This window comes from Trachemys scripta, chromosome 1 (assembly GCF_013100865.1).
Source record: "Trachemys scripta elegans isolate TJP31775 chromosome 1, CAS_Tse_1.0, whole genome shotgun sequence".
In the NCBI taxonomy this organism is placed as follows: Eukaryota; Metazoa; Chordata; order Testudines; family Emydidae; genus Trachemys; species Trachemys scripta.
In genome coordinates this window covers 28,785,727-28,812,182 of record NC_048298.1, presented here as the reverse complement: position 1 = coordinate 28,812,182, position 26,456 = coordinate 28,785,727, and the positions used below count along the sequence as shown (strand labels likewise).

The window sequence follows — 26,456 nt, the reverse complement described above, 5'->3', positions numbered from 1 at the left end:
GGACAAACTGGAAAAAGTCCAGAGGAGAGTGACAAAAATGATTAAAGGTCTAGAAAACATGATTATAAGAAAGATTGAAAAAAACTGGGTTTGTTTAATCCGGAGCAGAGAAGATTGAAGGGGGGCATTGTAGCAGTCTTCAAATACATAAAAGGTTGTTACAAGGAGGAGGGTGAAAAATTATTCTCTAACTTCTGAGGATAGGACAAGAAGCAATGGAGGTTGCAGCAAGGGCAGTTTAGGTTAAACATTAGGAAAAACTTCCTGCCAGGCTAGTTAAGTACCAGAACAAATTGCTTATGGGGGTTGTAGAATCTCCATCATTATCTAACCTGTTCTTAAAAACCTCCAAACACCTGTCAGGAATGGTCTAGTTATTACATAGTCCTGCCTTGAGTGCAGAGGACAGGACTAGATGACCTATTGAGGTTCCTTCCTGTCTTACACTTCTATGATTCTGTGCACAAGGTGGTATGAACCCAGCTCATTTAATCTTAGCTATGTTAGTTCAGGTAAAATGCAAAAATAGGTTTGTTTTTAATCCCTAAAGTCAGCAGACATGATTTAATACACAGAACTAGCAAATCTGTCAGTTTACATGGTGTTTTTTCAGATTAGAGCTATACTAACTTCTTTGTACACTGAAATTCTTTATAAAATGGGCATTTTGAAAGGACAACTGGCTCCCTGGCAAAATTTCTGATTCTGTAGATGTCAGAACATTTAAAAAAAAATAATTTCTCTTGCCAGTTTGAAGCACTGAGTCCATAGCTGATTCTGAAAACCAGCCCTTGTAAGTCTCGGGTGCCGAAAGGCACAAGTAGGTTCTCTAATGCAGCTGCTGATTCCCAGACACATTTCTAACTGTTTTGGTGCAAATGAGGTAGGAGCAACTTGAAAAACAAAAATAAAGAGAGTCCCTTCTTTCTTTTATGCCTCCCTGTTTTAAAACCCTTAGCTCCTTTTTGCTGGCTTGATGGCCTGTTTCTGTGTAAACATTAGTAGAAGCTGGAATTGGAAATCAGCAGTTGAAATTAGTAAGAGCTTTTGCTGCCCACTGGTGGCTTTTTCAAGGTAATTTCCATGGAAATGGATGTTGAAAATAAGTACCTTGAAATATAAATATGAAAACTTCTCCTACAGGTTTTCTCTTTCTGATTCCAGTTTTTTGAGAAACTAGGTTAGTAAATGCTGCACTACTGGGTATCTCTGAGGAGGATGAGTGCAACCACATTTTCTCCAGTGTAATAATACTGATAGCTTACATGCTGGGATCATTTGCATGTTTAAAAGGTACATTACATGGCGTAGCTAGTCCTGGTGTGCAGAGGCTTCTATGATGTCCCCTCCAACTTTCTCCCTTACTTAGGCTCTAGCCTGAATCAATCTCTAGTATAAGTGGGTGCAGCTCCCAGCCTCAGAAGTGGGAGCTGGGCAATCTGATCTTGGGGCTGCCTTCCCTTTCTTAGGTTTCAAATGAGGAAAGCACTTAAGTACATCCTTAACTTTTAGCATGTGAGTCGTCCCATTGACTTCAGTGTGACTATTCACGTGCACAGAATTAGACATATGCCTTGTTGGATCAGGATCTAATTGTAGCACTGGATAGACATCCCAGTCCCTTTTTATCCCCATTGCAGCCTTCCCTTGCCTGCGATGGTTTCCAAATCTACTTCCATTTTGTTTTCTCCCTCTACCGTTCTCTTCCATACACAAAATGCCTGATCTCTTCTCCATGTAGCTACTTTGTATTTACAGATACTACATTCAGCTTCTGAAAGCTGCTTATTGCAAAATAGAAATATCATCTGTACTGACCTGCAAGCAGAACAGCAAACAAATGAAGACCCTTGATTCGTTTCATGGTCAGACAGGTAGAATTAGTTCACACAGTATGTTAGCCTTTTATAATGGGCAACACTATGACAGTTACATCAGCATATCTGTAATTTGAGACACTGCAAACGTTTTCCAAACATTAGTATCTGGCATGAGATTAAGCAAAACACATTCTCTTCTACGCATGTCAGGTAAAATTTTTCTACTGGATAAAGATACAGAATGTAAAACAAGTTGGTTACTAAAAACTAAAAGTAAACTAAAATTAAAATTGAAGAGCTGGATGCTTTCCTCTAGTCTGCCAGATGGAAGACATCAGAAATCAGGCAGGACTTGTGGGGTTTCATGGCTCTGCTCCCAGGATCTCCTCACCAACTGTCCCACTGAGGGGAAACATTAGTCAGACAGCATGAGGGTGACCTACGGTAGTCACCTGGGCCGTCTAGTAATGAATGTGTTTTGCAGATTACATGGTAACTATACAAATCTTACATCCACCAATCCATACGCAGGACCAGCGCTTCCACTAGGCGACCCTAGGCAGTCGCCGGAAATTCGGTGGCGGGGGGTCCTTCCGCTCTGGGTCTTAAGTGGAAATTCAGCAACAAGTCCTTCACTCGCTCCGGGACCCTCTGCCGAAGTGCCCCGAAGACGCGGAGCGGAAGGACCCCGGCCGACGAATGCTCAGAGCAGGATCGCTGCCGCCTACGGCAGCAAAAACCCTGGCACCGCTCCTGTCCATACCCCTAACTGGGTAGTGGGATTTCAAGCTCCAAAACCACAGGTCTCTAGTACAATTTAAGCTACAGATGAACTCCTGCAGCCGATGGCAATAGTACCAGATGCCTTCTGCTCTCTGTGGACCAGACCCTAGAGGGCACACTCACTCACACACACAGCTGCCACCTAACGGTTTTACCATGGGAAGGTGTGATATGGTCCTAAATCTTTCGAACATGTACCTTTTTGGTAGTCAGAATGAGCGCTTAAACTCCCAGTGTAAATGATGCTTTCCAACAACCTGAACACAACTGTTAACTCAAACAATGCTATTACTGTGCAAGTCTCAACGAGAGTAAATTAAGATTATTAAGTGAGAAGATTTATGAATTTTCATCTACTTTTCAAATTGATTTAATGTGATGGGAAATTCATGTAACAAATTAATAGAAATTTTCAAGGCTTTTGTCTGCTTTGTTGTCCTGTTGTGTAGTGTCTGGAATTTAGATTGTGAGCTCTCTGGGATGGGGAATGTCTGCTTTGTTACAAGTCTGTACTGTACCTAGCAAGATGTGGCCCTAATCCTTGATGGGGTTCCTAGGTGTTATTTTAACACACATAGTAAATAATAAAGGGCAATTAGAACAATGAAGCAGTACAGAAGTAGAATCTATGGAATATTTTACTCATCAGATCGTTCTATTGCATTAAAACTGCATATTTCATATAAAATTTTTGGCCTCAGGAAGCATACTCTAATAATGCATTCTTTACAGACAGAATGGTGAAAAATGCACAGAGAAATAATTCACAGTCACATGTTTATTTAAGCATCACCTACATAAGCTACAATTTACAGGCTGATATTTTCTGGAAAAAAAAAATTCAAACTGTTTTTGAACCTACATAAACTTTTAAAACTTGCAGAATTTACAAATTAATATTTGGAGCAGCTGGGTAAACTATACATCCTCTTTCAATATTCACACTCTGCAGCATTTTAAAATCCACATAGGCACAAGATAAGATATTCTCTTTTTACAATCCATCTATTTACATAGCTTTTTCCAATGCCGGTGGTACAGTTCTCATAGTCACTGCCAAGTTTGCAAAACATAGCATATCTGAAATATTTTTAGCAGCATAGGAAATTAGATAAAAATGAATGACAAATTGCTGTTAAAAAAAGAAAATGTGAGATGATTAAAAACAAGTTCATAAGAAAAATAGATTAAGATATACGTCTATTATGACATTAAGAATACTGTTCATTACAGAATATAGGGAAAGCACTAATAAAACATAACAATTTAACAGCAATTTAGTTCTAGTCCTGAGCACAGAGTATACACAGTTACACAACTTTGGTCAAAAAGAGTATACGCTAACATTAACACAAATCATACGGCATTCACTGTTAGCCAGAAACAGTCATATTAAAAATATCTGTCACACTAACAACTTTCTCAGATATTTTATTCAGTCTACTTTTATAACATCAATATAGGTAGCCTTTTACAATCTCAACCCAAGGCCTAGTTTAATTAAAGGCTTAGTACGGTATGCATCATTCCCATGTTATCCCAAGATACAAATCAGCTCATTAGAATGTCTGAGAGAGTGAAGTACAATAGAGTATTTTGTTTTGTATTTCAGGTTACAGGTTTGAGACTGTTATTAGAGCAGATTACTTTCCAATTTGTTTAAATTACAAGTGTTATATATGCACACAAATCCAGCCATTAGATATATCAGGGAGACTCAAGTATATTACCAATAGGCTATTTTTAAATACAGTATACAGGGCAAGTGTTCTGAGGGTATCAATTCTAGTAGAATACAACACATATTTACCAGTTGGGATCAGCTGCATTTTCCAGTTCATTCCAGTTGTCAGTGTTTACCTAGTAAATGCACTGCAAAGTGCACTAAGAATACACAGCATTTTATCACAGTATTCATTTGTGCCCATCATTTCAATTCATGTTTAATTACTGGCAATATCTTCATTTGCATCTCCAGTATCAGAGATATGTCCATCTAGCAGGTTGCGAGCTTTCCAGATCCTCACAGTTCGATCACTGTAAAACATTTGTGATATCAAATAGAAAAAGTGAGCAAAAAAGAAAAATAGAAAAAAAAACAAGTTTCTGGAAATGTTTAGCTTGTCGATTTATTTTAAGTTGGTTTTAAATATATACCTATATACTCGTTCATAAGCCAATATTTTTGGTAAAAAAGTGACGCATCGAAGAGCGGGGGTTGGCTTATAAAGAGGTCTACACCAAAATTTGATGATTTTAAACTCTATGGAATCATTGAATTGAATATCTAATACAGGGATCGGCAACCTTTGGCCCGCGGCCCACCAGGGTAAGCACCCTGGCAGGCCGGGCCAATTTGTTTACCTGCCACGTCCGCAGGTTTGGCTGATCGTGGCTCTCACCGGCTGCAGTTCGCCGCTCCAGGCCAATGGGGGTGGCGGGAAGCGGCACGGGCCGAGGGATGTGCTGACCACCACTTTCTGCTGCCCCCATTGGCCTGGAGCGGCAAACCGTGGCCAGTGGGAGCCGTGATTGGCCGAACCTGCGAACGCGGCAGGTAAACAAACTGGCCCGGCCAGCCAAAGGTTGACAATCCCTGATCCAATACATTGTAGTTTTGTTTACCTGGAGCGTCTGCAGGCAGGGAGCCCCTCAGTTCCCTGTGGCCGCAGTTCGCCGTTTCCAGCCAATGGGAACTGCAGGAAGTGATGCTCCAAGTAAACAAAACGTCCCGACCCACCAGCGGCTTACCCCGATGGTCCGGGAGCCAAAGTTTTCCAACCCCTGAAATATAGGGTCAGCTTATGAAAGGGTCATACAGTTTTTGTTATTTTTGCCTATCCATTTTGGGGGGTCAGCTTATAAACGAACGGGCTAATGAATGAGTATATACGGTATTTTTGTCCTAGACATTTCTTGATCTTGATGTAAGCATGGCCTCAAGCCAGCATCAGGGTCAGATGGGGTTTTTGTTTGTTTGTTGGAAGACGCGTTTCCTTAACACAAGTATTTTGTATAGCGCAGGAATCGGGCAGCCTTTAGCACGCGGCTCGCCAGGGTAAGCACGGTTTGTTTACCTGCCGTGTCCACAGGTTCGGCCGATCGCTGCTCCCACTGGCCGCGGTTTGGGAAGCGGCGCAGGCCGAGGGATGTGCTATCCCAAATAGCCCTCCCAAATAGGTAGAAACGATTAATGAAAAAATGGTGACTTGCACTGCATGATTTATTGCCAGGTATTCCTAGATATGCTACGTGAATAACGCTGTGGCCTAATTAAACTATATACATTGCATCTTGTCTTTCTTCCTGCATGGCTAGGACAAAAGTACCCATTTAAAAGCCCAAATCCCAGCTAACCTACTGCAGGAAGTTTCAGTCAAAATAAAACGGTATTCAGTCACCCAGGATAGGGAAGGGCCCTAATTCTGGAGCTCTATGCGATAATTCTTATGGAGGAGACTTCTTGTAAAGCTATTCAGGAGTTTTTAAAATGTTTTTCCTTTCAACATGTGCAATACATGTTAAACAACATATCAATAACACCACCTTTTGAGAAAAATGAAAAGATCTGAATTATGTTAGTAGCCGTATAGTCTGTGAAAATGTATTAATACAGGTATGAACCTGATGTAAATAATTATCAGATTTTAATCTATCTCCTATTACTTGACTAAATACCGTATATACTCTCGTTCATAAGCCGAATTTTTTTAGTAAAAAAGGGAAGCATCAGAGAAGGGGGTCGGCTTATGAACGGGTATAGAGAGGGAGAGGTGGGACACAGCCCCTCCCCCCAAGAGATGGAGCAAGGAGAGGCAGCAGAGCCAGAAGGGAAGAAGCGGGGCCAGAGTCTCTCCACTTCCGGCTATGCTGCTCTCCCCCACAGCCTCCGAGGCAGCTGCACCTCCGGGGCTGGCAGGCTGTGGCTGCGCCACCTGGTCTGGCCCGCCGGAGCAGGCTGCAGCCGCGCCGCCCGGTCTGGCAGAGCAGCTCCAGCCAGGCCAGAGACATCCTCCCTTGGCCCGCTCCAGCTAAGGTGGGAAGGGATGGGATGGGGAGAGTGTGGAGGCCCCGGGCTAGGGGTGGGGTCATGTAGGGGTGGTCACAGCGGTTACACCCCTGACCCCCAGCTTCTCTCCCCCCCCAAAAAATGTCCCCACCAGTTGCTGTCCCGACCCATCAGGGTAAGCCACTGGTGGGCTGGGACACTTTGTTTACTTAGGTTTACTTCCGTGCCTGTGGACGCTCGAGGTAAACAAACCATCTCGGCCCAGCAGCGGCTTATCCTGATGGCCTGGGAGCCAAAGTTTGCCGACCCCTGAATTATAGGGTCGGCTTATGAATGGGTCATAAAAAGTTTCCATTTTTACTTATCCATCTTAGGGGGGTTGGCTTATAAATGAACCGGCTTATGATGGAGTATATACAGTAATTGTTTACTTACCTCACATACTGTATCTTAGGCATATACACATTTCTTATATTCCTGTCTTTATAAAAGGCTGGGGTCAGCTGGCAGGGCTCTAAACTCTGGAACCTTCACCTTCCCTTGACCTGAAATAGCCCAACTTTGGTGATCTTTTGGGCATACTACATGTGATATTTGTTTGACTGGGCTTTTGCCAAAGCTAAGGCTTTGCTTCCCACAATGATAAAGAAAGGAATTTCTGTAGGTGTCTGGCTGCCTGTTGGAATTATTAACACCGTTAGGATTTTATTGCATTATTAATGAGGCATAAGGGTACCTAGGGCCTGGGATAGTCTTATTTTTAATTATTGAAAATCTAAGCACACAGACATCAGATTCATGTATGATATACATTTTAAAATGTATATAACCAACATTTTCAAACATAAATACATACGAGACGCCTACACCCATATTTAGGCACCCAAATATACGTGGCCTGATTTTGATAAACGCAGAGCACTGGCAGCTCCCAATCAATGAGCTGTGGCAGCTCAGTATTTCTTAAAGTTGGGTGCCTCAATAAATAACAATTTTGGCCTTGGCAGGCCCTGTGCTCACCTTAGTTACTGTCTGCCTAGACTCTGATGCAGACGCCTGCATTTTCTCTAGAATTAAACACTTTTCTTGTTTATAGTGTCTCCAGTATGTTTGATTTTTCCACATGTCTATCTTTCTATCTCAGGTTCTCAGATACTGGGAGTGCAATGGGAAGATCTGACCCTTTGTCACTAATCATTGACATTTCTCACTTCTACCTAATAATGCATTACTCACTAGAGTATTCGTGTTAATTCATGAAGGGAGGACAGTAAGAAGTTGCCATATTCGGAGTTTCTGCTTAGCACATATACGGTGTGTTCACATTACAAAAGCATGACATTTTGGGTTGTCTCCTGGCCTATAGGAATCTTCTGATGCCATATTCTAACAGTGGACAGCCCGAGATCTCCATAACATATTACAGACTGTAAGCAATTTGGAGCATGGACCTAGTCTTTCTGCTTTTACTGTGTAGTGACTAGCACACTTGTGAGTGCTTTGAATTAATTTGTTTGTGAAGAATTTGAGTTACACGTGAAGAAAGAGAAAGAAGCATGTTTGGAAAACATTAGAACACAAACTCACTCTGCTGCTGTAAAAATGTGGCTGCAGTTGGTGCAGATAGCATTTATAGGACTGTCATGTCCCCGCATCTCTCCTACTGGTGTGAATGTATCCACATTCCAGAGCTTTAGAATACCTCCTCTACAGCCACTGAGAAGAAAAGAGGAGCCAGGCACCAGTCCAAGAGCACATACCCAGTCCTTGTGTGCATTCGGAACTTGCTGAAAAACAAATGATACACAAATAATGCTATAAGGCAGAGTGGGCCCGGGAATGAGCACAGGTTTAGGCATCAGGAAGTTCTGAGTTCTAATCCCACTTTCCCAGCTCTGCAACAGACTAGCTACGTGGTACGTCACAACTTCTCTGCTTCACTTTCTCTCTCTGTAAAACAGGGACAAAGCTTTTCTACCACAATGGTAAAAAAATGTTTTATATAACAATGTTAGTTAGCATTTGTATATAATTTTGAATGTGTGAAATGCTAAGTGTTATCGCAGAACAGGAATAAAATCCACTATGCACAGTACTGACTCTGATATCTACCTGCTCAGCCCATACATATTGAATTTCAAGAGAAATTAGTTGTAGATACACAAATAATTGTATATTTCAACGTTCAGGTTCTGCATTTTACTGATAAGCATATAAAACAAATTGTGGAACAGTAGGAAAATTTCAGACTAAAGCAAATGACCCCTAAAGATGCAAATGGGTAAGAAGCTTACCAGCTGTATAGAAATAGTTAAGGAACTGTGAAACTGTCTAAAGCTCTTCCCTTCTCCCTCCTATGTATTATAAATAGATTTGAGGAACACTTATTAAAAACACATTCTTCCTTTATTGAGGAGAGACACTGCTGATTCAGAAAGCAAAACAGTACCCAAACAGGATGCCAATAACATTCATTTGAGACCAAGAGCAGTGAACTAATATCCCAAGCCTGCTCCCATTGACTTCAATCAGAGCAGGCTTGGGCCGTAACTTCCAACACAATTACATTTTAGAGCAACTTTAGCTTTGGCTTCTGACTCCACTTTTCTCCCCCTCTGGAATAGTCATGCCCAAAACAGTCAAGAGCAGAGCTAAAACATGTAGTACACAATGAGAAAACATACAGCATTACAAACCAGGGTGTTTTTATTGCCAGAAAAGGTTATATAATACAATATATGCCATCAGGTTATAAAATTTTTGCTAAACTTATTTGCAGAGCTCCCAAGTGGCTGAGACATTAGGTAGAGCAAAAAAACAAAACAAAACAAAAAAATGACTCCACCAAAAAACCTGAAAGCATAAGTAAACTCTGATATTAAGTGTCCAGCCTCCCCTAATGATCTCAGAATGGGAAGTCCTAGCATTCAGTAAAATTCAGGAAAATAGGAATTGCCATTCCAGATCTGACCAGGAGTTTTAGAGAAAGACACACAAAAAACCGCGTAAGACACAATTATAAAATAATCTGCCCACACAGGAAGTTTCTTCTTAACCTCATCAGTTAGTGGGTCTCTCATGCCCTGAAGGAATAACTTCTGTTTATTTTAATCCTTACTGATGTAACTGTGGATGTTTTCAATACCTATATAGACGTCCAATACTTTTTCAAGAATTCCTAAGCTCTCCTAAGCACTTGGCATGAATGATATCTCATGGCAATCAGTTCCACAGATGAATTGTGCACAGTGTAAAATAAGCATTTATTTTTATCAGATTTGCTGCTTTTCACATCTTCTTTAGTTTTGACTTGCCTAAATAATGTTGTCTCTTGTCTCAAGGACTCCCTCAAGCCCTGCCATAGGGGCAGAGTCTTGTGGAGCTGCAGCCCGTACAGCAGCCCAGGGAGGTTTAGACAGGCCTCCAGTAATGTCAGTGGCTTCTCCAGCCCCTGAAGCAGCCCAGAATCAGGAGGTCGCAAAAGGTGGCTTAAAGCTGCCTTAGCCCTGAGGCTCTCAGTCATGTGCTGCAGAACAGAACTTCACTCAAAATGTTTTAAATGAAAGGTCTGTCAAAACAATGTGCAGTATGTCATAGGAAAAAAAACAAAACCAAACCAAGATGTTGTTAGGATCTGCTACAAATCGTTGCAGGTACCCACTGAGCATGCTCAGAGGTTAAATTTTCCAATGACTTTCAAAACTATTGTCCAAGCAATGTTTTTTTAGTTTGATAGTGGAGATACTCCAGACTGAAAATCATTTAAGCCACACTTCGAAGTTCTATTGTTTTTAACTATTGAAAATAAACGACAATTATTTTTAGAGTGAGAAACATATTTTTCTAGATGCATGTAGCTAAAGAGATGTTTTGAAACATTATAGCTATTATTTTACACACACATATACATATGTATGCACTTTTCAGTTGAGATCACGTAAGAAAACGTTTAAGACAAAATAACGTTTTTGGAAGTTGTAAGTAAAACCAAAGCTATACAGTGAAAATGCTCTGAAATCCGATTTGTAACAATTGTTACTTAGGGTATGTGTAGACGCAATAAATCAATCCACAACTGCTCTGCCGTCGACTCCGGAACTCCACCACGGCGAGAGGCGGAAGCGGAGTCGACGGGGATGCAGCGGCCGTTGATCCCGCGCCGCGAGAACACGAAGTAAGTGATTCTAAGTCGATCTAAGATACGTCAACTTCAGCTACGTTATTCTCATAGCTGAATTTGCATATCTTAGATCGATCCCCCCCCCAAACCCCCAGTGTAGACCAGGCCTTAGGAAACACTAAAAATTTTGTTCACTAATTACTCCTCAATTCAATATTTTCCACACTGCCCACAATACTGATGTTAATAAACCAATTCAGAGCACAAGAAGGTTAAGATGAATAGTCCATGAGGATGTGATTTCATGTGTTTATAACAATGCTCTTGAAGCCAACCAATCAGAGTACATGTTCTGTGCTATACTAACAGAGTACAAACCACTTCACTGTCAGTCTTCAGACATTCCACTTCAACGACAGAGGAAAGCAATGGTGTTCCTAGTACAAAGAGCAGCTCTACAGGTCCAGTTTATTTGCCCAATATACCTACCTAACAAATTAAAAACGGCAGCAGCAAAGTAGGTAGTGACAGGCTGAACACAAATCGACTGTTCATTTATAAAGTATGAAATACACACAAAAGTACTACAGCAAAATTATCAGATCATCCACCTGATTTTACATTACCTGAAGCAGGTCTTTTTGAGCTAAATCCCATTTCTTTATTCCATTATCTCTGGACCCACTAAAAAGGGTGTCTCCAATGATAGTAAGTGCTTCAATCCCATCATAATGAGGTGGTTCAAAATTGTGTGTTGGACTAACAGTTCCAAGGGCCCCTTCAGTTACATCAAACATCTAGAACAAGAATAGCAATAAATATTCAGACATGCTGTCTGCTCTTGGCAGGCAATTAACAAAATAAATCAGAGAACTCATTTCACCTCTACCATGTAGCTATCTTGAATATATTCAGGGATAATGTAATGTAAGTTCAGGTTTAGCAGAACTCGAGTTAGCAGACCCTGAGTTTGTTAACCTAGGGCTTGATCATCTACTCTCATTCTGTAATTCCAGGTTAGGAATTGTTGGGGTCCCAACACCTACCTTGAAGGTTGGACTCATGCGAGTCCAACCACCCATACCCCAGTCTTAGTGCCCTCCAAAACGTGGCTGCTCTAGCCCTTTGTTTGTGGTGCAGTGTGGAAAACTTGGGTCTGTCTACCAAACTTGACTGTCCATAAGACAAAGAAAGACGGCCCGTGGGATTGAGGAATCCCTTTGGTGGACTTCCAGAGCACGAGTCCAGTGAGATTGTATCTAAACTGCAAAGCAATAGGGCTTGAACCATGGGTTCCAGCTTGACTCAGGCTCAGCCCTGCCACTCCCATGGGATCTGTGACCCTTGAGCCGAACCCTCAGTTGGCATCATTTGTGTGTACACAGGAGGGGTTAGGCTTGAGCCTGAGTTTGAATCTGGGCTTGCACTGCAGTGTAGACATACCCACCATGAATGATTTATAGGGGGAAACTTGGGAAAGAGCTGGAGAGTTTCATTCCTTACAGGCAAGACCCAGGGAACTGTGGAGCACATAAATTATGTGGCAGAGCCCCAACTCAATTAATGTAGCAGAGCTTCACTGAATTCACTGCAAGTGGGAATTATTCAGACGTGCTAACTCATTAGGAGATCAATGGATAATCTTCTAATTGTATTATAAAAATGTCCAAATACCAATAACCAATGCCCAATATTTATTTGCTCTGTAGCAGAGGAACATCTCTCCTCTCAGTCTTAGTATCTTCACAGACAGCCTGTTAGTAATTTCTGACTGCTCAGGGAAGGAGCATGCAGCAGCATGAGGAGCATAAGGGTGGGAGCATTGTCTTGTACTTGAAAGGTGGATAATTGTAGGAAGAGGTGGTAATTTCCAGAAAATTTTGTTTCTATAAGTGTTCTGTCCCGTTAAGTATTGATGTCTCCTCTGAGCCACATATACCTTTCTCCTTCCCAGTTCTCTGAGAACAGGGTCCCAGAATGCAGGGTCTTCAAACGACAGCCCATTAGCTCCATTAAAATAACCTCTATGTCATGCAACTTAGTTACCTTAATAGCACTTTACAATAAATAAACTTGACAGTAAGAAAAACTGGCATTTGGCAATGTTAAAAAAAAAAAAAAAATGAATTAAAGGTTTGTTTTTAAAAAAAATTTCATTATGCATGGCATTCAATTAGAAATTCATGGAACAGTTGCATCTGTCACAGAATGACATGCAAGGCTAATTTTATCTGAAGATTACATTCACTTCAGTGTATATTCTGTTCTTAGTATTTTAATATAAAATACTTAATATAAAATAGCTCCTTCCTTGGAGGTTTTTAAGGCCCAGCTTGACAAAGCCCTGGCTGGGATGAATTAGTTGTGGATTGGTCCTGCTTTGAGCAGGGGGTTGGACTAGATGACCTCTTGAGGTCCCTTCCAACCCTGATATTCTATGATTCTAAAACACATCAAACCACTGAAATAAATTAAGTTTACATCCCATATTTTAGGATCTCCCTTCAAGAGTATGACTAAATCTTTCCAACTAAATTAAGTGGGATTTACCTGCTGGCCTTTTTCCAACTTAATTTGACAACATATTACAATACAAATACAATGACATTAAAAGGAAGCTATTTGGGTGGCAAAGTCAGGCACTCAAAATTTAGAAAACACTAGAATTAAGGTTGCCTGCATAACCTTAATTCTGCCACTGTCTGGGTGTGCATAATGTACAGTATTTAATTACATGACCACATGCTATTTTCTCCTCAGGATCCCTTCATCATTCAGTGCATCAGGAAGAGAGGACTGTGATTTAACCTCTATACATAGTTCAATATTTTGTGTAAATCTATTATGTCACTACTTATTCATCTTCTCACTTTTGATACTGCCCTAATATTTTAATTTCTCTTTATATGGAAATCTTTCCCCGAGTCTAAAAACTGCTGTTGCCCTTCATCAGACTGTTTCTGTTGTATACTTTTTGAGATGGGGCCATTGTTAGATGGAAAGTGCTATAAAATTGGTATTATTAATAAACATATTCATATGCATTACATGATATACCATTTTCCATTTGGGCTGCCATTTTTTGGGATGTTGGGAGAGGAAGGTAGAAAATGGAAGTGACAGTAATCCTAAACCCTGCCCTTACCGGTCAAGTGAAAATATAATAAAGGAGAAAATGTTAATACTAAGATGTATTACCTTTATATAGTGATCCTTTGAGCCAGTGATGATAAGATCTTGTCCATTGGAAATGCGGTCTACAGTAAGGCACATGACAGGGCCTAGGTGACCAGTTAACTTTCCTGTAGACTGGAATCTTTAAGAATAAGAAAAGGAGTGAATGCGAGGCGGGGGTAATGTGAGGAAAAATATTCTTAATTTTTAACCAGCTTTAAACCTGGATGTAGAGAGTATGCAGCTCCATTTTCAAAAGCGTCACACCCTATGGGAATTTGGGGGTTTATTACTTCCATTGGATATGCTGAAAAATATGATCTATTTATACAGACAGTTTCTGGCCAAATGGATTTTCTGCCTTTTTGCTCTTTTCTTCACAAGTTTTCCAGATGTCTTCTCCACCTTCCCACCCCACCACACATGGAAATTTACCAAATTTACCCACCAATAAACATGCCCAATCATGGTAAATGTAAATAAATACATGCTTAACTTGTTTGAAAATCTACTTTTATGTCAGATAATTCTAACTACAGGCAATTATCTCCACTTTAGCTAATCTTTGCATTCCGACTATTTCTGGGTGTCTGTATTCTGATTTGCATAACCACTGTCTGGTTATTTTCAATTACCATATATTATGTAAATCCAGTTGCTCTCATTGGGTGATAGCCACTACTAGTCTGAATGCAGACATTAGCAAAATCATTTTTCAGTAACTACCTTAAATATGCAAGTCTCTGTACCCTGGTGGGCTATTCTAATCTGTCTTTTCACTTGTGCCATTTTCAAACTGCTTACTTCTGACTCATTTTGACTGAACAGAAAATGACTCTTCTTTTCACTGCAGATTCTCACTACCAGGCAAAGTGCCTGCTATGACTCTGATCCTACAATGAGCTCCTCAGAGAGCACCATTCACTTAAAGAGGGTGCTACCTACACATAACTCATTGCAGGATTGGGGCATGAGTGAGTATTCGGGCAGTAAGGGTTGGCAGTATTAACCTATATGTGTTTGTTTTGAGCTGTGTTTCAGAACTGAACTGGGGTTGTGTGGGGCTGGAATTATCTCAGTGCAAACACAATGACCATTATTCTGAGGGGAAGGCTTTGCTGACGTGGGGTAGTAGGGCGGACAGATGCAAGGAATGAAGAAAATGAGTCAGAAGGTTTTTAAACCCATTTCCACAATCTCACAGCCCCATTTTCTTTGCTTCTATGGTTTCCTCCCCGCTATCAAATAAATTTTAGTTTGCTGACCTGTAGGGAAGGCAGGAATGGGGAGCAGGGAAAGGGGATAAGGAATGAAGAAGGAAAGCAGGGGAAATGACTGGGGAGTTAAGAAAGGCCAAGGAATAAGATTGTATGCTTTTCATTTAAAATTCACTTTTCAACCCCGCTTTTATTCTTTTCCACTCATTTAAAAAGTCAATGTTTAATTCAAAGACTCAGCCTACTAGTAATTAAGCAATAACTTCAGGGTGTGTTGTATTGGGTCAGTAATAACCATAGTGTGGACTAATTAGTCCCTTGGACTTTGACCTACGAGCTTGTTCAGCCCAAGACATGGATATTGCCTCACGAACAGGAAGCATCCTGGTGCTATCTTTGTCATATATTCTGGTAAATATCTAGAGAATATTATCTTTTGCCTTAGTTATGTACCTTTTAAGGTCCCACATTCTTACTGCATTTCCAGAAGCTGCATAGAGGAAAGTGCCTGTTGGATTTAGTGCAATTTGGTTGATCTGGTTTTCTCCAGCAGGAATAGTTACTGTTCTGTTAGTGCTTCCAGAACAACCATCACCCGACATAACCTGGCCTGAAGATCTGAATATTACCAAAAAGAGACTGTTACATTTTGTTTAAAAATAAGCATGCTTATTTGAATGTAGAAGAACCACAGACCGATTTTGAATGCTGAATAATACAGACAAACCCACAGAAACACTCTATACATGGATTTAAAAAAATTGGAGTTTCCACATATTATAAATAAATATTTACTGAGTCTGCATCCATAAAGAGGCTAGCACCAACAAGCTATGCATTTGTACTACATTGACCTGTGACTGGGATCTCAAACTAGGCAGGATCAGCCTTGTAAGTACTTGGATGGGAGACTTTCAGGAAAAAACCCAGGTGCTGATTATTCAGGAGGCGGCATTCTTCTCTCTAACACATGCTGATTGTCTGCCTGTGATTCATCCCCAGCACAATAGTAGGGTCATGGTGCTATCGGAAATGCCAAATTCCTGATAAATTGAGGTGTAAGATTCAGTGGCATATTTTTGCAAGAGTGGAGATGTTAACCCTGATATTCTGGCCAAATTCTAGCTTAGGTAACTACATTCTGCTCACTACATTTCTGTTGTTTCAATTGGCTAAATTGATTTCTCTTCCTAAAAACTGTTGTGTATTTATGTTGACACAAAATGACTGCTGTGTTGCACCATACAGGTGGTTGCAGTGGAGTGGTGGATAAAGTGATAACACATATAACTGTACATATAGACAACAGCAACAAAAGGGGTTGTGTCCTTATTACCTTTACCCTGTAGTGATACTATAAGAGAGGCCTCAGATCAAAGCTTGTAGAGCTGATAACTTCATGGCAGCTGCAGTTCGTGGTAGCTGCCTCCTTTGCTCCTCCCATAAGCAACCCAGCCACTCCTACTCCTCTCCCAAACCCTTCCCCTTGTTCTCTCCCCAGAACTCATACAATCCCCTTCCTATCCCACCTCTATTTCCACATCCCCACTAGCCAGCACTAAGATGCAATCTTAAGTGAGATGCTAGTATTTTTGAATTCACTCAGAAAAGGGGTTCCCTTCAAACATTAGCTCTGACTTTTGAATGATAGTGTTTTTAAACTAGCCTGAATACAGAATACTCACCTTAAACTCTTGTATTTAAAGATAAGTTAGAGATAGATTCATGTTTGGTTAGGGTTCTAAGTATCCCCATAAAAAAACCCCTCCCATACCTTTAAAACTGAATAGAACTATCGTGTAAAGACTCAACTCACTCAACCAAGATCAAAATGCCATCTCAGGGCTGAAAAAAACCTGAAGTTAAAGACAAAGCTGTTTTTTCCTCAGTGGAACATAGCAAAAGAAAAACCTCACAATACTTTCCTTTTCCCTAGACACTGTGGGTCTACCGCTAAAAGTCCAGGTTTAAAGTCAATGGGAGTCTGCTCAGGGAGTTTGAGCCCTTATATTGGTTTCTTTGCAGTCCCATAATATTCTGTACATAAAATATGATGTTTACACCTTCTCTTATTAAGACAAATGCAATTTTATTTAAAATTAAGAATCATTCAGCTCTCTGCATTTGAGATTTAAGTCACTTACGTCAATGTCCGAATACACTTGGCAGAATCTCTGATGTCCCACACCTTAATATAAGATGTTGAAACTGTGAAGACCAGGCTAGTATAGTTGCAATATTTTATAGATACAACATTGTTAGGATGACTTCCTAGAGACATAATCTCTTGTCCAGTTACCAGATTCCATACTTTACAAGTGCGATCTAAAAAAAGACACACAAAAGAGAAAATGTGTATATTTTTCTCCATATAAAAATTTATATTTATGTTTATATATCATAGTCATAGAATCATACAATATCAGGGTTGGAAGGGACCTCAGGAGGTCATCTAGTCCAACCCCCTGCTCAAAGCAGGAGCAATTCCCAACTAAATCATCCCAGCCAGGGCTTTGTCAAGCTTGACCTTAAAAACCTCTAAGGAAGGAGATTCTACCACCTCCCTAGGTAACCCATTCCAGTGCTTCACCACCCTCCTAGTGAAAGTTTTTCCTAATATCCAACCTAAACCTCCCCCACTGCAATTTGAGACCATTACTCCTTGTTCTGTCTTCTGGTCTTATTTAGCCCGCCCACTGCTAAAGGACCTCCCCCCAGCCTAAGGGAGGATCCACAGGACCTGGATAACCAAGTAATTCCGGGGGACAACTAATGAAATAACAGGGACAGGAGTGTGGTCAAAGGATCAAACAAAGGGAACCAAAGGGGGACACCGAGCAGAGAGTCTTCTGGTACCACTGAGAACAGTCTAGATCCATCCTCTTTGGAACCCCCTTTCAGGTAGTTGAAAGCAGCTATCAAATCCCCCCCTCATTCTTCTCTTCTGCAGACTAAACAATCCCAGTTCCCTCAGTCTCTCCTCATAAGTCATATTCTTCAGCCCCCTAGTCATTTTTGTTGCCCTCCGCTGGACTCTTTCCAATTTTTCCACATCCTTCTTGTAGTGTGGGGCCCAAAACTAGACACAGTATATCACCCCCTGCAGCATTTTAGGTCCCTCACAAATGATTGAATTCAATATGTCCCAACAACCATATGGGGACATCTCCACGCTGCAGCAAAACTATATCCAGTTTATAATAAAATATGTTCTTTCTTAACATACCAGCTCCCAAGAGCATTTCACACCCAATGTACAATAGCCTCACAATCAGTCCTTGGTCAGTCCCTCCACAGGGAAAATGTGAGAAGACAGGTGGAAGTTGCAGACTATCCTGACGTTCACAACATTTGGGCTATGGAAGATCACAGGGACACCTCACCAAGAACACACTGCAGCAGGGGGCTGAAAGCCTGAGCACCACAGATGACCTTGACTGACAAGTTAACATGTGAGGAGAGAGGCATTCTCTCTGGAAGTCAGGTCCCAAACTATTCAGGGCTTCAGGCACCTCTGAAAATCCCAGTCCAAGTGGGTAAAATGCCCAGTTCCAGTTTCAAAGAGATTTAAGTACCTAATGCCTCATCCACACACAAAAGATATACTGCTTTATCTGCTCTGGTATAGTCAAAATGGCACAGCCCTCTAGGGTGGATGCAGTTATACCAGTATAGCTTATTCCTGTTTGGGAAGAGGAATAAGAGATACCCGTATAAGCACATTTTTACCAATAAAACTGTATCCACACCTGGGGTTGTAGCAGCATAACTGGATCAGTAAAAAAAACCAAAAAACATATCCCTAATGATGTAATTTTACTAGCACAAGAAGTGTGGATAGACCTGGACTCTCTTCAGATGCTCTGAAAACCCTAGCTTTAAAGTCCAAACCTATACCTTCCGCTGAACCCTCAAATGAAATTAGCAGCCAGTGCACCTTCTGGAACACTTGCATAACGTACTCTAAGTAGGCCACTGACTTCTACATTAATTGCAATTTCCAAAGGGTTTCAAACACATTAAGTAAATAAAAGTCTATGCCATTTTGCAGCTTTATCAGGTATTCCCCCGACTAATATTTACCTTTCTTAAACAAATGTTTGTTACATATAGGAAACTAACAAGTGGCAAAAAAAAAAAAATATTTACCCCACCTGCCAATGTGCTTCTTAGTTCCAAAAATTTAGGACGCTTTGAAAACTTTTTAAAGACCACAAATCTAAATTTAAAACACTAATTTAAAATACTTTTTGTCACATAACTACTAAAATTGAAATCTTATTGCAATTCAACTGAGCAAAAACATTTTTAATCACATCTTCACAGTGAAATTAGCCGCAAATACAACAAAAGGCAGCAGACAAGAGATACACATTTCTTCCTGCCATCACTAATGCACGTCCAAAATTTAGCAGCGCACATCCCCTGTAAACTTGCAAAAATATTACATTTTTAACAAGAACATGAACATTTATATAATTTCCCACAAATGTAAACAGGCAAAATAATAAACAAAATAAAATTAGAAAACGTTGGCAGCATTTGACTTCTACTAGCTTTTCAGCCATCAAGGCTACAACTCGATACTGGTAAGAACAGTCAGTGATGCTATGTGCCACCAAAAGAAATAATCAGAATAGGTTTCACCAGATTACTCGAATATGATCTACAGGGGGATCCATACTTGGGTGGTGTTTTCTAGAAAGGAATATAAGGGTAAACAGGGGGAGGCACTGAAATCTTGGTATTTATTATTTAATGACGAGGGGAGTTTTTCCATCACTAAGCTATACTTCATGCCCTGCAGCTACTCCAATTCACTTGGGTCCCATCCTAGAAGGAGAACCACGTGGGCTGTCAATGGGGTGCTGAGTGGGAGCAGAGGTCCATACATGTCATTCTTCATCAAGTTAGAGGCCCTGAAATGCCTCTCTTACATTTTTGGCTGCATGGATATTACAGCTGCAGAGCTTTTTACTACCTACATCACAAAGATATTCAGGAAGAGCTCCAGAAAGAACGAATATAGAGTAAATGGGAAATAAATGTCTTTTTCTACATTCATTTGTGTATCTGCAACCAAAATCAAGGAATTAGGATGGAGAGTCACTAAAGATGGATAAAAGAGCCGCTTTCTAAACACAGTTTCTAGCAGCATGGAGAGAGAGTGTAATCTCTTGTAGGCTCTAATACTGCAAACATACTTCTGCACATAGTTAACTCTAAGCACTTGTGTACCCAGGCTGAAATCAATACAACTGCTCACACGTATAAACTATTTGCAGTGTTAGGGCCCTAGTTTTTCTGGTATGTTACTGTAGTCAATGGATAACTTTCATCTATTTCTTTACAGGAATATAAAGACCACCAAGTGGACATACACTTCCAAGTCATGGACCATTCATTGCTGGGCAGATTCTTATGCAAATTCCACTCTTGCAATAGTGTGTCTAAGCTATATTTTCATTTGGCTTTAGCAGCTGGATTGCCTTGTAGGTTCTGGGCCTGTGCATTTTGTAGGAGGAGTTTAAAAGAAAAGTTTATATAAAATCTATAGAACATATAAACTGTATCATTATTAAAGGAAGAGAGTCAGGTCAAACTTGACCCAAAGTACAGTTAGGTTTTTTCCCCCCTTTAAATAATATTTTCAAAATCTAACACCAGTAGAAATGTTTTTGTTTTTTTCTTTAATAGAATGCATTTTAAAAACAAAAATATTCCTGCTATGTTTCAAATCCAAATGTTGCAGCAGCGAGTTACTGCAGGAGAAGTTGAAAGTGAAATTGAGCAGTAAAATTGATTACTTATGTTTTCAACATTCAGGCTGAGAGAAATGCAAAAGTGAGGAGTAAGTTAGATATTAAAATTTATTTATTTTAATAACATGGGGTTAATTGTAACAGAAAAAATATTTTAAAACATATTATTTTTAACCTGACAGTGGCATTTTAATAGTTAAAGGAATGATCCAAAATACCTCAGCCAGATTATGAAACCAATATGGAGCTGATCTGTACAGTATTTTTCCAGACTGGGGAAGTTTACTGGGAGGGGGAGAGTCTTCTAGTGGCCAGAGCTTAAGACTGGAATTCAGAAGAACAAATGTTTTTTAAGATGCTATTTTGGAAGTTAATTTTCCAATTAAAAGGAACTCACAGATGGAATACATGAGGGACAAACATTGGTTAATCAAATCAAGCTTATTATGCTCTAAAAGTGGATTTTTCACAGCATTCTACCCCAAGACCTCGCATTTCTATCACTGGCCACCGATAAGGAATTTCAAAATATATTGATTTTTCAAAGCAGTTTCGGTAGGCAACAAATACATGAAGCCTCCCCAACCTTTAGATCCAGTGAACAGAAGATCATCAGTAGAATCAACACAAAGCACAGCCTTGGTATGCCCTTCAGCTAGATGGATACACTGAAGTGGTGAAGATCTGACGTATTTTGAAGCAGGGAATGGGTTAATTATGCCCCTAAAAAAAAAAGAAAAAGAAAAAGAAAGAAATATGAGTTAGATATGGCAATGTAAATCACTTATTTCCACAGCTCTCTGTGATCCAGTATTTATTTTTCCTGCATTATTTCCTATAGCCTTATATATAAAAATGAAGTTGCAGGTATGTAGGGAAATATGTTAATATTATTCACTTACATATTTTGGTATAGGATAATTGAATTTGTCTTCTATAAGTGGCAGGACCAACCATCCCTGACACGTTTGTCCAACCTGTTTTTTAAAACTTCCAATGATGTTTCCACAGCCTCCCTTGGAAGCCTATTCCAGACCTTAATTGCCTCCATAGTCAAAGTTTTTCCGAACATCTAACCCAAATCTCCCTTGCTGCAGAGTAAGGCCATGATGTCTTGTTCTACCTTTAGTGGACATGGAGAACAATTCATCACTGTTCTCTTTACAAAAGTCCTTTACATATTTTGAAGACTTATCAAGTCTCCCCTTCAATCTTCTTTTGTCAAGACAAAACATGCACTTTTTTTTTTTTTTTTTTAAACTTTCCTCCTAGGCCTCATTTTCTAAGCCTTTTATCATTTTTGTTGCTCTCCTCTGAACTCTCTCTACACCTTATCCACATCTTTCCTAAAGCGTGGTGTGCAGAACTGGACACAGTGCTCCAGTTCAGGCCTCACCTCACATGTACTACTTTCTTCCCATCCACTAGGCCAGTAACCCTGTCAAAGAAGGAAATTAGGTTGGTTTGGCATTATTTTTTTTTGACAAATCCATGTTGGCTATTCCTTATATCCCTATTATCCTCCAAGTGCTTGTTCCAGTATCTTCCCAGATATAGAAGTAAGGGCAATGGGTCTCTAATTCCCCAAGTCTTCTTTGTTTTCCTTTTTAAAGATAGGTATTATGTTTGCCCTTATAGCAAAGAGTATAGGTGTGACCAATACAACTTCTCTATAGCTTTCAATATATTATATACCTCTAACTCTTCCGCTTTCCAAACTAAATGGATCTAATGTTTTAGAGGCAGCATGATTCAGCAGATGATACCACTGTCAGAGCCAGGAGACCCTAGGAGACCCATTTACTCCTAGGTCTGCCTCTGTTTTGTAACCTTGGGCAATTCATCCAACATCTTTGCACCTCAGGGCATTTATCTACCTTTGCAACAGCGCTTTGAGATCTATGGATGAAAAATGCTGTAAATGCTATTATTACCAACACTATATGGTTATTAGCCTTTTCACTGCCTCTCTCTGGATATGTTCTGTTGTTTTTCCACAGGGTAGTCACATTACAAGTCACAGCTGTTTCTTCTCAGAACCCTGTTCCATGTTTCTGGATCAAACAAGGGTGGAAGTATGTTGAGCTATAACATTCTTCCATCTCTCAATCAATTTTGAGTATTGGCAGTAAGACGGCAGATACCACTGACTAACATACACTGGAATATAACTTTTAGCTAATAAGCTAAAACCTAAAAAAAAAGTTTGCCACTGATTATTTCTTTTTAAAAACCATGCTTGATTTAAAAAAAAAAACAATAAACCCTAAGAAAAAAAATTACCGCTGACTTTCTCTAAAAAACAAAAAGGACATGCTGGACAAAATAAAACGAATGTTTTAATTTCTTGCAAAAAAGGAATAAATGAAAAGGTACACAGCATACATGTATTGCAGGAGGTATAAAAAAAGAACATGCAGCAAAAATGAGATTACTTAATAACTGAAGTAAAGGCATTAAGAACATCAACAAGAGGCCAGAAGGATGGAAAAGAGAAAGAGAGTACCTGTGTACCTCCGACAGAGAGGAATCACTTTCATCAGACCTATAATGAACAGTGGTAGGAGATTGCGAGGAGAAAGAATACAGGTATCAGCAGGGTAAAGTCTCCGTACGAGAAGAACAAACAACAGCATGGCTGACTCAGAAATGCAGTGCACATTTACTTACTGCACATAGCATTGCTTCTTAGTTTATGCTTTACATCAGGTAGAACACCGTGGATGAACATTAAAATGGCTCTCTCAGCGTAAGTTAAATTCACAAAATGTCTCATTCTTTATCACGAAGCTAAAGAATACTGCGTAGCCACTTCCTATTTCCCCAATATTTCTTACAGAAGTAGGCAGTGAAGAAAAATGAGATGGATACAATTTGACCCTGCATGTGATACTAATTCTGCCAAATATTTAAAGAGAAAAATCTAAAGCTGTCAGTGTCTGTTTAGTATAGAAACACACTTAAAAATTTTGCAGATTGCTTACATTCTTAAATATAAAATATCAAGATTATTCAGTCTTTATTGAACCAAGCTCAGCAGTTTGCAAATGATCAGACAAGTTCAAAATCCTTCTCCCTTCTGACCCTAAAAATGTTTTAGAACCGCTTCCCTCCAAAAACAAGATCTACATCTGCAGTATGCCTTAAAATAATAAAAGGATACTATGTCCTTCATTTTTAATGCAAATCAAACATGTTCAGTAATTTGAGTTTGATTTCATAGCCAGATAATAGAAAATACAAAGAGCTATGGTTACTAAAGCTCAAAGCATAAAAAGAAGCTTCTGATAGTATTATATCAGGTTAGTGATAAGATACTAAGATAACTTAGTTGGGATTAGGGAGTTACAAGCAGTTTTAAAGTACTGGAAGCCTTACAAGCAACTACTTGGTGTGCTGTGACTCTACAGGTCACTGAAAACCAAAAGTTAAATAGAAAGAACATAAAAAAAAAAAGGATCAAAGCAATCCCTCAAATGCTACAATCAAAATCAAACGTTGATTCTCCAGCGTTGAGTTAGAGTTAAAAAGCACCATGTGGCAGTATTGTCAGTACTGAAATCTTGAAATGAAGATTCTGGCTCAACTCAAAGCGATCACTAGTTTTAATGAGATTTTTAGAGAAGGAGATGTCTTCAACGTCAAGAAACTCAAATTTTATTTCTGCAAAATAATTCTCCAAATTGCCTCAATGGAATGCAGTCCATTAAATAATTAGGGTTATTGTTAAACTGCTGCACCATAGCTATTCCAGCAAATCACCTTACAGGGGCTACTTTGGAGAGCTCTCTCAGCCATGCTAAAAGAGTAGCTGAATAATTAACAAAAGCACTATTTCCTAAATTGTTAACTAACTTCTAATTTCAAGTATAAATATATATAGTCTTACACACACACTTACAAATTCTATAGCTCTTTCAAGCATTTTGACTCATGTTAAAGGAAAATTATAAGTACAGGAGATAAGCTATCAAATAGGGAATGAGGTTCAGCAGGAAATTGATTTTCTTCAGTTTTGGCAATGTGTGAAAAGCATTTCCATAAAAGTGTTAAACTCCCTTTTAGAAAGTTCATGAAATGTAGCAATAGTATCTCCTTTTCTCTCACAGGAGAGGCCAAGGCATTTATTTAATGGAATGCTACATTGGTGATTGAGTATGCTTTACAACTTGCTGGTAGGGGTCTGATGCTTCCCTTTGTGACTTACTTATCCTGCTGAACTGATGTGTTTCCCTGAGAAACAGTAAGACGACTAAAAACATTCAGTTCATTACGGGGCCGGCTTGGTGGGGAAGAAGGAGGTGACAGACTAGCCTCTGAGGTTCCAGAATCTGAGCTATAAGAAAAAAAAGAACATCTTCTTTAAAAGATTATGACATGTTAGAGAGGTAAATGAAACATGCCTCAAACAATGTATTAGATTCTATCTTCTTAAACAAGAAATGCTGTTTACATGCACTACCGGAGAATGAAACCACCATATGGCTACAAAACTGCTGCTGGCCACAAGATGGCATGAAATTCAAACAGTTTACTTTAAATGGTGAAACCCGTATGCAGAAAAAATTGGCATATGTAAAATGAAGGAGCTCTTATAAAAAGAATAAATGCAGCTTTTCTCAGACATTTAGGACTTTTAAAAAAATAAATCATTCGCAAATACTCAAGAGGACTCTCTCTCACAATGCTGACACCAAGTTGTATGAATACCATTAAAACACAGGAACCTGATAGTGGATAATAATTTCACAGCCACCATTAAAAATTTAACCTAGAATGAAAAAAATGTAAAACAAATCTATTATTCTTCAAGAATATTTTCCACGGGCTTAATAGTTTTAGGAAAAAAACCGAAAAGATTCTTACTGTTTCTGTTCTTTCGCCTTTGGCTTTTCCGTTGCTTTCTCATAGGCCTTTCTCTTTGTTAAAGGTGAAGGTTCAGGTATTTTCTTTTCCATCAGAGATGACTGTTTACAGCTAAGGTAACAGGGAAGATTATCTTATCTTTCAGTATTTTTTAAAATTGTTTCTCGTATATTCAAGCTGCAGTTCTACCACTCAGAGTTAGTCTCAATATAGCTCTCAAAGTATGGAATTTGTTAGATCTCATGATATTTTTATTTATCATCATCATTGGTTTATGGACATCGGACAGCTCTTGAGTTTCGCTGGCTCCACTCTTTAATTTTGTTCTTGGAAATCTCATGTTTCAATACTAATATAATATATACCCATTTTATTTTAACAAAACAAAACAAAACCCCAACTCCTCCAAAGTATATCATGGGCCAGAGATCAGACACATGTATAGCAGTACATTGAAATTATCAAGAATAGAAATTAACTGAAGTAATTTTAATAGCTGGAGCAGAGGTGTCAAGCTCAATCAACGGGAAAGGAGGAATTCTAATTTTAGTTATGATCCGTGGGCTGGAGCATAAATTTTGGACTTCATCCTCCCTCCCATCCACAGCAGAACACCCACTGATGTTAGTGGAATGCCTGCACAAAAGTCAAGGATAGAATCTGGCTTATGCTTGGTATCTAAACTATTAGTTACTATTATTTAGT

The 26,456-nt window shown here is 39.5% G+C and overlaps 2 protein-coding genes across 2 annotated transcripts in view; both read right to left on the bottom strand.

Moving 5' to 3' along the window:
- LOC117875522 (maltase-glucoamylase, intestinal-like) overlaps window positions 1-1,964 on the bottom strand; it is a 108,483-nt gene extending 106,519 nt beyond the window's left edge. Inside the window, exon 1 of the mRNA XM_034766906.1 lies at window positions 1,819-1,964. Within this exon, the coding sequence (XP_034622797.1) occupies window positions 1,819-1,864 (46 nt within the window). The 5' untranslated portion in view covers window positions 1,865-1,964. The remainder of the gene's footprint in view (window positions 1-1,818) is intronic.
- Window positions 1,965-3,366: 1,402 nt separating this feature from the next.
- The window catches only part of KIF21A (kinesin family member 21A), a 153,617-nt gene continuing 130,527 nt past the window's right edge, over window positions 3,367-26,456 (bottom strand). Inside the window, exons 27-36 of the mRNA XM_034772455.1 lie at window positions 25,752-25,862; window positions 25,093-25,221; window positions 23,392-23,430; window positions 21,472-21,608; window positions 17,268-17,448; window positions 15,577-15,741; window positions 13,931-14,048; window positions 11,359-11,529; window positions 8,200-8,399; window positions 3,367-4,640 (exon numbers count right to left, since the gene is read on the bottom strand). Coding sequence (XP_034628346.1) covers window positions 4,547-4,640; window positions 8,200-8,399; window positions 11,359-11,529; window positions 13,931-14,048; window positions 15,577-15,741; window positions 17,268-17,448; window positions 21,472-21,608; window positions 23,392-23,430; window positions 25,093-25,221; window positions 25,752-25,862 — 1,345 coding nt within the window. The 3' untranslated portion in view covers window positions 3,367-4,546. The remainder of the gene's footprint in view (window positions 4,641-8,199; window positions 8,400-11,358; window positions 11,530-13,930; window positions 14,049-15,576; window positions 15,742-17,267; window positions 17,449-21,471; window positions 21,609-23,391; window positions 23,431-25,092; window positions 25,222-25,751; window positions 25,863-26,456) is intronic.